The 12,861-nt window shown below is 34.1% G+C and overlaps 1 protein-coding gene across 3 annotated transcripts in view; it reads right to left on the reverse strand.

Annotated features, from left to right (window-relative positions):
• The window catches only part of LOC142352838 (uncharacterized), a 108,977-nt gene that overhangs the window by 45,296 nt on the left and 50,820 nt on the right, over positions 1-12,861 (reverse strand). For all 3 annotated transcript variants that reach the window (XM_075404999.1, XM_075404991.1, XM_075405007.1), the window contains exon 7: positions 280-295. In XM_075404999.1, the coding sequence (XP_075261114.1) occupies positions 280-295 (16 nt within the window). The remainder of the gene's footprint in view (positions 1-279; positions 296-12,861) is intronic.

Raw genomic sequence — 12,861 nt, forward strand, 5'->3', positions numbered from 1 at the left:
ATTACAGCGAAGACAGAAATAAAACAGCAAATGATCAATATGAAAGAATTATAGATTCTAGAATAATATAGCCGATAATGGATCGTCAGACGAGCTGTGAAATAGAGTTCCGTTCCGCATAATACAGATAGAGACAGATACAGATGTAAGTTTAAAAATTTATCGACGCCGCTAAAAAAACTATTTAGAAATAATCCACAATTCGTTAATGAAACTTGTTAAAAACAGCGAAAGGAAAGAAATGTTATTCTAGATATTAAGGGGAAAAAATATTCATACCTGATAGGCTCTTTTCCTGTTAAAATTCAATGAATTGACTGATTAACAACTTGTAAGACACATTTAGTAACAATATTAAAATTACTATAAAAAATCTCTGTTTGATTGAAAGTCAATCCCGTTAATACATTACAGGTTTTGCTATGATATTATACCCAACATGTGTCAAAATGGGTAATTAAATCCCGTGGGTGCATACGTTCAATAAACCATTTAGATTTTAGCAATTCGTAGTACAAGTAAAATTTTAATCAAAATTATCAGAGATCTCATTATTAAACTTACAATTGATACAATCGAGTCTTGCATCGGCAGGAATTTCATTTAGGTAAATTAAATATTTATTGACATCCTCAGCTTCGAGTTCTAATGTTTGAGATTTATCAGATTATCACTTAAATAAATCAATCACGGACTAATTGTTCCGACACCATTTTAGTGCGGGGAGGAACTATATACTCAATTGGGGTTTTTTTGTTCAGTCATTTTTCGTCGATCGATATATTCATCACAGAGAAATGTGAGTAGTATAATTAAAAAGCTCGTCCAGCGTAGAATGTCGAATTGAAAATTTTTTTTGAATTTCGTTTCTTACGGGGAGATATCGAGCTTTGAAATTTTGTGAATGATAGACCGATTTCCGTTGTTTTCGTTCACTTTTTCACTAATTTTAGCCCAAAATTTTTGTTAGTTCTGCTAAAAGTTGTTGAAGTTCTTAATAACAGTGTTATTGGTTTCACCTCTAAGAACAGAGGAGGGTTGCTGAGCGGTTTGTTGACAGTTTGCCCAATTTTTAATTAGTTTTTCAAAATTCAAACTTTCACATCAAAAACGTTGCCAAATATGATTGCTAACACAATCTTTCAACTTTGAAAGAGGGTTTATTTTGTCTCAGTTTCCTATAAGGGTCTCCTTCAATTAATAAATTGCCCGTTAATCGCTAATTTGAAACAATACATAATTTATTTTTGATTTAGTAATCTATTTCATTTGCCTAACTTTCTATTTCCGAAAACTCTGGAACAATTTGGTGTAATTTGGGACGCACAGTTTTATCTGTGCCAGTTTTCCTCTCTTGGTGGACTCTTTTAATTAAAAATTGTTTTGACTGTATTGCTACACAATTTTATTGAAAAGTTTTTGCAATTTTTTGTGTTTGAATGTTAATTACTGATTAAATTGAATTCATACTAAGATTCAATTGAAACAAGTCCCTGTAAAAAGCAACCGAGCTCTAGTGAACACAAGATATTACCTCTCGAGTATGAGCTCATGGGTATAAAGGCTTCGACAAAGCGTGTTAGAAAACTTTAATTGATTTCTTGTGTTTTGCTTGCTTTTTTGTTTTATTTGCAGACCCGTGAATTATTTTCACTAAAACAAATCCTATTGGCATCTTTAATTGCCACAAGTAAAACTTTATCTTGTCGTCAATTGATATCTAATTGCTCTTAGTACATTGTATTTATTTGTTTGTATGAAATGCCAGTAAAATTTGTAATTACCGATCTTTTATTTCTTACTACTGTCAACCTGTATCTGTGTCTCAGTAAAAACAGCTGAATTTTCTTCACTGTGAAAAATAATTAATTTCTAAAATTGTTTTGCTTTTAACTAACGGTTCTCGGCTTTGGTACCCCGACATTCTAAAAGGAGCGTTGTTTTTGCATGTTTGCCCACTCTTGATGTTCATTACGTTTGCTTTTTCAATTATCACATCAATTGCAGGTCCAATTGTCAAATAAAATATGCGCAATGCAAAGTTTTAAAAGTTCTTTGTTACTAAATTATGGTTTTCAAAGCTCCGACGTTTCTACCACAACTTTTTTCTACTTTGAGTTTTTCCCAGTGTTCGTTGTTGTTTTTGTAGTAGTTCTAGAAAAAAAAACTAGATCATGAAGATCTCAATGAGTTCTTTGGATAATTTACTGAGCCAATGCAATAGTTTTATTTTATAGCTAATAGGTATAGTTAATGTTTTGATGTTTTTTCTTATTTCGATATGATCTGATTTAGTTTTATTATTGATAGATTCTACCAAATTTTTGCTGAAACAATCATTACCTTTGTCTGTTTTATTTAAGTTATGTTTCCAGCACTTGAGTTCTGGCCATGTTCATTGTTTTTTTTGAAGTTTTGTAACTTATTGTCACTAAATCAATCCCTCTTATATTCCAGAGGAGTTGCAAGTCAATCTATTTTGGTTTTCAGTTGAAAACTTGCTTTCAAAATATTTGTTTTAAATTAAAATCAATTGAAAATTAGTCCCAAGTCTTAAAAATTTAGTCTTCAAAAATAAGTTAGTCTTTTTAAAGATAGACCGTAACCTCTTTCTAGAAAACCAAAGTTCAGTTAACATAACCGACTAATGGCGGGCGAGTTGCTCTCAAACGACCGGCGAGTGGTTGGCTTCGTCAGTAGCTAGCCACGGGGGGGCTGCACCGGGGTCTGATGGAGTGTAACACTGGGTTGGGGGGAAACAGCGCGCTGGAGGGTTGAGGCAATAGTGGGGGTGGGGTCAACAGAGGGAGAGGTGTCTCAACCTCTAAGAACCGCCCTTCACACCATAAAAATAAGTATAAGTCTCCAAAACAGATTGAGCTGAAACAGAGCTGAAACGCTCTAAGAGCATTTAATGCTCGCTGGGCGCTACCTGTTTAACTCGTTTTTGAGGACGAAAAGTCAAAAGTGTCAGACGAAAAATCGGGCAAGCAAAAAATTGCATAGAAAAAAGACCGATAGGACTAATATAATTGTTACAAACTTCGTTTGAGAGCAATTAATAATTGTTTTTTTTTTCAACGTATGGTATCTTGGCTTCGATACTACGCATTCTCATTTGAGAAGTGCGATCATGGATATGTGAGTTTTCGAGGTTGTTCTCTGTTTGTTTGCCTCAACATCAAACTAATGGAGAGGTCATGTTAGTTTTGAAAAAATGCATAGTTGAGCTACTAGATTTATCAGTGAATACATTTTAGCTGCTGTGACACCATCTTCTTGCTAAGTTGCTAATTTTGTTTAAGAAATCTTGCCTGTTTGAGTTTGTCCTTTTTGGGGTCGTGGAACTTTATCTGGATAATGACAGGTCCTAATTGCGTCCATAAAAGGAAAAAGATAAAAGGTTTTAGTTTTTTCCTGGATTATACATCATTAATTTTACTGATCTCAGGTTTTACCAAACGGTTTTAATCGATTAGAAAAAAATAGTTTTCAAAAATGGATTTGTTTTGTTTTTGCCCTTTTGTATTTGTTTTTTCAATTGTTACGACGTCTCATTACGATTAGGGAGACGTTTCATATTTCTTAAATAATTTAGAGGTCATTTAAATTAGTTAGGTTTTATCTAGTGCCATTTTGATTGTTATTCTTTTTTCTTTTAAACAGACATCTAATTTTAAGTGTAAAATAATTCTGTTTTTTTTATTTTAAGTTTGTCTTGTCTTGTATTATCATCCTTGGCAGATTTCATCAACCCTCTAATGCGGCACTACTTTCATTTACTTGTTTGTTGAAGTCAAATTGCAGATGAGTGAAGTCGGAACATTATGCGCGAACGCACATTACAGAGCCTCCTTGTTTAGGGACACTCTTGATATCTGCTGAGTGTCACACGGTGGGCTGAATTAACGAGACAAAAAAGAAGAGGCTTCGTTTTCAGACTAAGTTGCCAGATTTAGCTATATATCAACATTAAGATTGTAAAGCAAAAAATATAATGAAACCATTTTTGGCGCAGTATCATTCGAAGTTTACTAATAGACTGCCACCAATAATCTGACCTGCGAAAAAGTTGTGATTAGCCGGGCATTTTATATCACACAAAAATTAAGAAATCTTGACTGCTTGACTTTTTAGGAATATATAATGAAAGTTTAAATTAATTCGTTTAAACTATTAAAGAATAGACTAAATTAAAGTATACTATAATAGCACAACATAATTCGTATTATAATTTACAAGGCCGCTGCCTCAAAATTCTACAAATTAGCACAATATTAATTAAATTCTACTGGTAGGGGCGTTGGGTCGTAAGTCCCAAAATGCCTGAATGGTCGAACAGAAAACGTGCATGGAAAAGTAAACAAACGAAACGCTTTATCTTTGTTTCCGGACATTAATAAATTTGCTGGCTGTTTTTAGAATTTAAGCAACTGGAAAATTGTATGAATGGTTTATAAAAACGGATGTATGAAATAAATAAATCAACTCATAACGTTTTTCTAAGACTTGATATTAATGAACCGATATTGTACCATACTAGTCCATGTGGCAATATTTAGAAAAAAAGATCATCGCTGAAAAATGATCTCATGCTGCACTCTAGAGATACAGAGCTAAAATATCTTTTATTCGCTTTAAGTTCAGAGTAGGCTTCATAGGTTTCACAATTGTGGGCAAACTAGTTCTCGTTGGCTACAAGCAAGCGCTGTAAACTAAAAAACCGAAAACAACTAATGTTTTTATAAGAAATCAGAAACCTTAAAAATGATGATTTTTAATTTTTTATTTACCGTTTTACTCATAAAGTTTGAAACTGTTTTGCAATTTCAATCGCTATTCAAAATCTTTCTTCTCAAAATATATAAAGATGCTCATTTGGATTAGCAAAAACTAAAAGTTCATACTTCACAGACTCATAGCGACTAAGAAATAGTAGTGTGGATAAGTATTCTTTGATAAAATTTTTGCATGTTTGCCAAGTCCTATAAAGCCAGCTATACCACCGACACCGTTTATACATAACAAGTGTTAGCTTACATTCTCTCACGATTCTTGATAGAGAATATTTCCCCATGATGCTCTTTTTCAAATTGTTGCGTCAATGTTCTTAATGTTTTCAAGTCATGTCAAACGCCAGTCATTTGATCAGTTACTGAATTGATCAAAAGTGGTTGCAGAAGAAGCCGAATTCCATTCCAAATGACGGTCGTTTGTTATTATGTAATTTTTATTTATTTTTAGTTTTTTGACTTACGGAAATATTTTGAGAAAAAATGTCCCGCGTTGTTAGAAAAAAAAATTAGTGGAATAGATCTGAAGCAACTGTGTAAATGTGTGGGCATCCGTTTTCAGCCTAATTACAGTAACTAATGCTGGTTGATGAGTTTAGAATTTTTTCAGCTGAAGAAATTTGCCATATCTGGGAACATGACTCCAGTTTTCTTCTGAAGAACATTACTACAAACAAGCGAATGAACAGTCAATCTGAAATCTGACAAAGATCTGAAAATGTTCGTACAACGAACATAAGCGATTGCACTAAAAGACATATCAATGACGCGTTCTCAGGTTAGGAGAACAATGTGTTAAGTACAAAAAACTGCACTAATACTTTCAATATCTATATCTAGACGGTTCTGTAATTTTTCAAACTGATAGAAACTATAAATACCTGTGAATATTGGTACGTTGAGGCCATTTTGAATTCAATTATTAAAATAATAAAATTCTTGTTGCTCGTGCTCGAGACCACGACCGGGGTCTTAACCGCGCTGGCTTTTCAAACCATCTTTTATGTTTGTCGAGATTTTTCATTAAATTGAACCAAACAGACCAAAAAAAATTTAGAACATTCGCATAGCTGCCTAGTGCACTGCCGTTTTTAAATCCAAAAAAAATTTCAAGACCACCATCAAGACTGAATCTCTGAACAGACTTGGTTGTATCTGCATCTAAATCAAATTCATAAAACACAACGATCAACGAGCGAGCGGTTGGCTTTGATTTACACAGTCTGGGACAGATGCTGTCATTGGGGGAGGGGGAGGGGGTGAGCAGAGTGGTTGGTGGAGCGAGGCGGAGTTGGAGGGTCGGGGGTCAGGCAATGGGGGTAGGGTTGGGAAGGCTGGACGAGAGGGGTTCACCCGGGTCGAGGTGTCACCGCAATTCAACGCAAGATTATGTAAGATAAGCGATGAATGCGGAAAGTTTCGTAAGATAAGCGGTGAATGCGGTAAAATTACTTTAAATTACATAAATCACGCGGTGAATGTGGTGAAAAATAATTATCGCTGGTAGCGGTGAAATTACAAATTTCATCGCTGATTTTACCTGTGAATTTACATAAATTCAATGATCTGAAAAAAGTGTCCAAATTATGTGAGATAAGCGGCGATTTCAATGAAATTACATAAATTCACTGCTTAACTTAGTGGTGAACTTGCATAATTTAACCGCTCAGAAAAAGTGTGAAAATTGTGTGAGATCAGCGGTGAATGCGGTGAAATTAATGGGAGTAAGAGTTTTTAGATTTAAACCCCCCCTTTAAATTACCCCCTTAACTTATATCTTTTTGATACTTTTCTCTAAGCGATGAATTAATGTAATGTCACCATTAGAAAAAGCGGCGAAATTACAAAAAATCACCACATTTCACCGCTAAAATTTGGAATTTTACCGCTAAAATTCGGAAATCTTACAAAAATTCATTCCGCAGGTTTTACAGTAAAATTCAAAAAAATCTACACATAGTTGAGAGATGACGCAGTGGAAGAAGAAGTGCATGAAATGCATGAAGTGAGGGGTTCGAACCCTTGTAAGGGCGCTGAAATGTGGTGACGTTTTGTAAGTTCACCGCTTACTATAGCGGTGAAATTACATAATTTCACCGCATTTCACCGCAAAATTATATACGAAATTCGCGGTGAAAAAAACTTTTCACCGCTTATCTTGCATATTTTTCCGATTTTTCCTCGACCAGGGCACAATTACCAATTGAAGGAGGGTGGAATGGACTGGGGGCGTGCAGGGGTTGCCGGAAGGGGGGGGGGCGAGTGGGAGAGCTGAGTGAAGGGGTCAACGTTTTAAATTTAAGAACAGCCCTCAATGCTCTCCGGGCGTTAGCTGTTAATCCCATTTTTGTGAACAAAAGTCAAATGGGTGAGACTGAAAAACGCCAAAAAATGTTCAGTTTCTTAAGGAAAAACAGGCCGAAAATGGTGATTTTCGATGTATAAAAAGTGATCAAAAACTATTATGCAGGTATTATATAAACTTGCAGCTCATTTTAACTTCGAATTTTTTAGACTTTATTTCGGCTCCCATTCGCCGTTGTCCACTTATTGCACATTGATTCGTTGATTGAGAGTTTTCTGACTCTCAATTCCCCAAAAATGAGAGTAAATTTTATCTTCAGTATGACATGAAAAAAGACTGAAAATTTAAAGTGGGGCGGCTTCATTCTCATTTTCTTCACCTCAACAGAAAAGATGATTCAGCTGTCCTGCTTTTCACGTTTCAAGTTCTGAAGATACTGAAGGTTTGAAGGTTAGAAGACCGAAAAGTTCGCAAAAAAGTAGAAAAAATTAAAACGATGTTCTAGAAGATCGGAATACATCACTGGAACGCATTGGAGTGACACATATCTCTTTCTAAGTAAAGTAACGCATTGTTTTAAAAAACTAATTTCTAAGTAAAGTAACGCATTGTTTTAAAAAACTTAAAATAAAGGAAGATCTTTCCAGAATTGTTGCAAAAAGCTTCTGAAGAATAAAAACAAGTGTTTCCATTCAAAATGCTGTATTAATGTGATAAAAAAAGGAATTTACCTTCTGGAGAGTGTAGTTTTTGCGGACAATGCGCTTCTCCAGCGATTAAAGAGTTTGAATTTTTCAATGAAATGGAACAACATTTTTTGAAAAAAATAATAACAATCTGATTGCGGTCATTTATCCTAACCCCATTTTTTTCGTGAGTTTCTATGTTTTAAGTTGCAACAGAATCAGATGGAAGGAAAGTGCTAGTTAGTTTGTGAAACAAGTTGAATGCTATAAGTTTTTTAAGTTGCAAAGAAATAATACCCTATCCGGACATTATTTTACGAAAAAAAGATGACGCTCTGTTGCAAAATTCAAAAATTATTTGAAGTTTTTTCGAGAGGAGTGGATGTCCTATAGGAGGCATGAAATAGTCGAAATCTGAATCCAATAGAAAATTTATGAGAACTTTTGAAGCAGAGGTAATAAAAAGGCCATTTTTGGGAAAAATTCTCAGAAAAAATGTTAGGATTTTGGAGCGGAATTTACGCAGAAAGTTAATATGTTGCTTGAAAACTTGCATCAAATCGTTGACTAGATGACAAAAGTGCTAAAAGCTCAATGAATTGACACTAGACAACTCGTTTGAACTAAAAATGTTGTTTAATTTGATGTTCGTTTCGCTTTTAAAAACTTAAGATGTAATTTTATAGTATCATAGTATAAACCTACATTAAGCTTAGTAAGTTTTGATTAAGTATTTTTTGCACTGCATTGAATCCTAGTAGCTTATCTGTTTTGTCTGTTGATATCTCAATAAACGCGTTCAAATACAATTGATCGTTTTTGGGTTGTCGTCAGTGTCAATACTGCTTATGAAATTTTCAAAACTGAGGTTTTAGTCTGATTTCAGATAATAAGTACCGTTAACAGACTCTTTGCATAGAAAAACTAGAAACTGGACACGTCTGGACAAGGTTATCAGAAAAAAAAGAAAGTTGTCATTCTCAATTTTTCCTTAAATTTTCTCTACCGCATACTCGAGTGTATTCGATGATCCGTGACTGAGCCCCCCCCCCCCCCTCCACCACACGCAACCAGACCACGTTCTGTCAAATCATATTTCTACACCACCTCACCCTCTCCCCGGGGTCATGACTTGATTACTTGGTTACATGCCTGGGGAAGTAAAATTTTGCCATTTTTGAAAATGGGAGGAAATGGCCAGAGAACATTCGACACGGGCTATTGAGTTACGTATTGTGAGGTTGAGACAAGTTATCGGCATTTTTTTCACATGCATTTGTTGGTCAAATCAGCATTTTGTGCCCACCCAAAACAGCTGAAGCGTAAGGCTGGTGTGGGCGACACTAGAGAACAAGTGGATGAATAATTGATGACATCACAACTGTAGTGGTACAATCACATCAACTATCTCACTTTTTCTTTTATTGATTTCGTGACCACGCCCCTGTTAAGCAAGTAACAAAACACTTTGCGAAAAGCTAGCTAAAATTTGACTTTTTATTAATATTTTTGCACACTTTTAGTGCTCAATTTTGTAAAGATAGTAGCACCCTTTTTGAAAATTCATCCGTTATGTAGTTTTATAGAAAAAATTTTGCAAAGTGGGAGCCTTCTCGAAAAAATTAGCAACTAGCACTAGTGGTGGATTTATGGTAGTGTTTTTGTTCCACTCCAGTTAGTTGAAGGAGTGAGGGGATTTTATAGTTTGAAAGTAACCCTAATGAGGTATCAAAACGTCAGATAGTAGACAAAATAGCATCGTTTCAGATGGTGAGGTGGGGTGGAGTTGGGCGGTGTATTAGTGCCTGACAGAGAGCTTCTGTACAATCATGAAATGAACCCTTTAGAACAAAACCCGATATTTCGAATCAGAAACTTTGAGCGGAAAAGTTATGAAGATCTTCCGTGCAATGAAAAAAGTTGGACACATCTCAAAAATAACGTTGCACGAACTAAATATTCATAACTCTATATTTCTTTATTTCTTCAAATTAACTATCTAAAAGATTCCGTTTTTATTTTTCCAATACATATTTCTCAATTCATAGAAGTAATTTTCACAACTATTATCGAAGACTTATAATTAACATGTTAATCCATATCAGTCAAAACAAATCACTTATTATCAGTTGAAAAAATATAATGATATTTTACCTCAGGCACGTTTTTAAGCAGAAAATTAAGACATAAAGTGTCTCAAATTTCTGTTCAATAAAACATTTTATGCCGTTGTCTCAGAATTTCCGTCATTTTATGTTGGAAACTTACCTTTGAACCCGTTGACAATATGTGACATGGTAGTTTATTCCATTTTGGACGCTTTTCAACTAAAGTCATTTTTCATTACGCTTGCTCTGTTTTCGTTTCCGAAAAAAGTTGTCTGGTTTTTCTGTTTCACTCAATTCGCATGCGGCCTGCACATTTTTAAAAAAAAATTGCCGATGTCCGCCAGCCCATCAAGTTTATATGGAGCTTAATTGAATTTACTTTTGTAATGATTAATACAACGGGCAAAAAACAGCTTTAAGCTGGCAGCGATCAAATTTGCGCAAATAGCAAAATACCACGCCCCGGTCTATATGTCGATTTATTAGCTGTAAATATAATTTTTTATAAGGATTTTATTCTATCTCGATTTCTGTAGCTCGAAGACAATTTTTGTTCAGAAAATTTTTTCGAAGGTGCCACAGATATATCTTTCTTAAGTACTCTAAGTCTGGGTATTTTTTTAAATGAAATTCGTAAAGTACGATCAGTTTGCTCAGCTTGCTAGAGTAAAATGTAATTTAGAGCTCTAGTACCATTCAAGGTGTTCAGTATTCTTTGGGATTGGAATGCGCCAAAAATTTTACGATTTGAAAACATAAATTAAAAACAATCCATCCAAGTCTTCTCAGAGACATAAAGTTTAAATTAGTTTCTCTAATTCTTTGCAGAGTTTTCATAGTACAATAAGTTCGCCATTATTGTGGTTACGTTATATTTTTATCAATTTTTTCTAAACAAAAACCTTCTAAAAAGAAACACACAGTCTGAATTTAGAAGTTAAAATTTAAATGATTGACCAGTTAGTAATCGAAGAAATAATTTGCGAACAAACTTGAGGCCAAACATTAACAAAATTCTATTATCTAAAGACTTTTTCTTTCAGTGAGAGTGAAAGAGAGAGAGAGAGAGAGAGAGAGAGAGAGAGAGAGAGAGAGAGAGAGAGAGAGAGAGAGAGAGAGACGCAACACACATACACACACAAACACACACACACACACATACATACATACATACATACATACATACATACTTACATACATACATACATACATAATTACATACACACACACACACATACATACACACAAACGCACACACACACATACGCACACGCGCGTAACTTTCCTTTAAACTTAATTGTCTGTGATATAATATTGAATCTTTGTACGCCGTTAAAAAAAGTTTGTTATCTCATTATATGACTCAATTCTAGAAGACTAGTTGTATTTCAATAGATTTTCTGAAGCTTTTCTATTACAAATCTTCTCAACCCTTGCATACTTGTGGAATTTTTGTTCGAAATTTTGTTCGCTTCCGTGTATTCTGATCAAGTACTGAGTCATATGAGTGCTTATTTGGTGCACTGTAGTCTCGTCTGCACATTAAACGCCGTCATTTTTCTTTGAGTCTATCATGGATGCTGTATCAAGTAAACTATAATTTTTAGGAGGAAATCAAAGAACAAAGATATGTTGCATTATTACCGCTTTTGAAATTTTCTTTTACTACTGTTTTAAACGAAAACCTAAACTGAACCCATCTGTTATTGAGCATTGAAGATTTACGCTGTTGCGAGAAAACACTGTAAAGAATTTTCAATATTATTCAGCTGAAAATGACAAGAGACTCGTTACCATCGAAGGGGTCTTTTCAAAGTCCTGAAAAATATAGCGATTAAAATAGTATATTTGAAGAAAAAAATCGAACGAATCTTTCTCCTGTTTAACTTGTCCAGTGCCTATTATATCAAGCATGGAAAAATCAACCAACATTGTGTTACCAACTGTAATAGTATCTTTCCTGTATGAAAATTGATATATAATAAAAGCTTTTGAAAAATGCAAGTGTAAACATTTTTTGTACTTCTAGTTAATTAATTGGTCAACACGTTGTTTCGAAAAACCAGCAAACTGTTGTCAGTTTGTTTAGCTTACAGGCGTTAACCGTAATTTAGTGTTGATGTAGCATTCAAAGAGTTCAGCTTATCTTGAGTTTAGATTGCGTCAAATATTTTAGATTTGAAAACATGAATCACAAACAATCCATGCAATTCAGAACAACTACTCGGAAACATAAAGTTTAACTAAAAGTCCTAACTCTCTACAATTTTAATAGTACAATAAAGTTGGCTATTATTGTGGTTACGTTAAATTGTTATAAAATTTCTATTTCTAAACACTTTGAAAGGTAAACACACCGTCGGAAGTGTTTTGCAAAGGCGATTTACAAAGAAATTAGAAGTCAACTTCTAAACGGTTGTCAAATTATTAACGAAAAACTAATTTGCGAATAATATTGAGACAAAACGTTCACTTTATCATAATTTCTTTTCTTTCAAAGAGAGAGAGAGAGAGAGAGAGAGAGAGAGAGAGAGAGAGAGAGAGAGAGAGAGAGAGAGAGAGAGAGAGAGAGAGAGGGAGAAAGAGAGATAGACAGAAAAAGAGAAAGAGAAAGTTACTCAAATAGAGGAAGAGTGCAAAAAAAGTCAGGAATAATAAAAAAGAGAAAAATTACAAATTTAATTTAAAAATGCGGCTGTAAGTTTGTTGAAATTCAAAAGTTTGTTATTCAGATCACGTTGGTAGCACATCTGCAAGATTTTAAAAACTAATGTTTTCATTATGCTCATGAGACATCAAAACGCACAAATTTTATTCGAATAAGCTCAAAAACTTTAGTTTCATTGTTTTCATTTACTTATTTAATTGTTCCAACGAGTCCACACTTTTTCAACAGAAAACACTATGAAGACTTAATTGAACGAGACCAAACTTGAGTAAAGATCAGTGGCCAATACAAAAAAAAAATT

The sequence above is a fragment of the Convolutriloba macropyga genome, chromosome 1 (genome assembly GCF_964194025.1).
Source record: "Convolutriloba macropyga chromosome 1, txConMacr16.3, whole genome shotgun sequence".
Classification (NCBI taxonomy): domain Eukaryota; kingdom Metazoa; phylum Xenacoelomorpha; order Acoela; family Convolutidae; genus Convolutriloba; species Convolutriloba macropyga.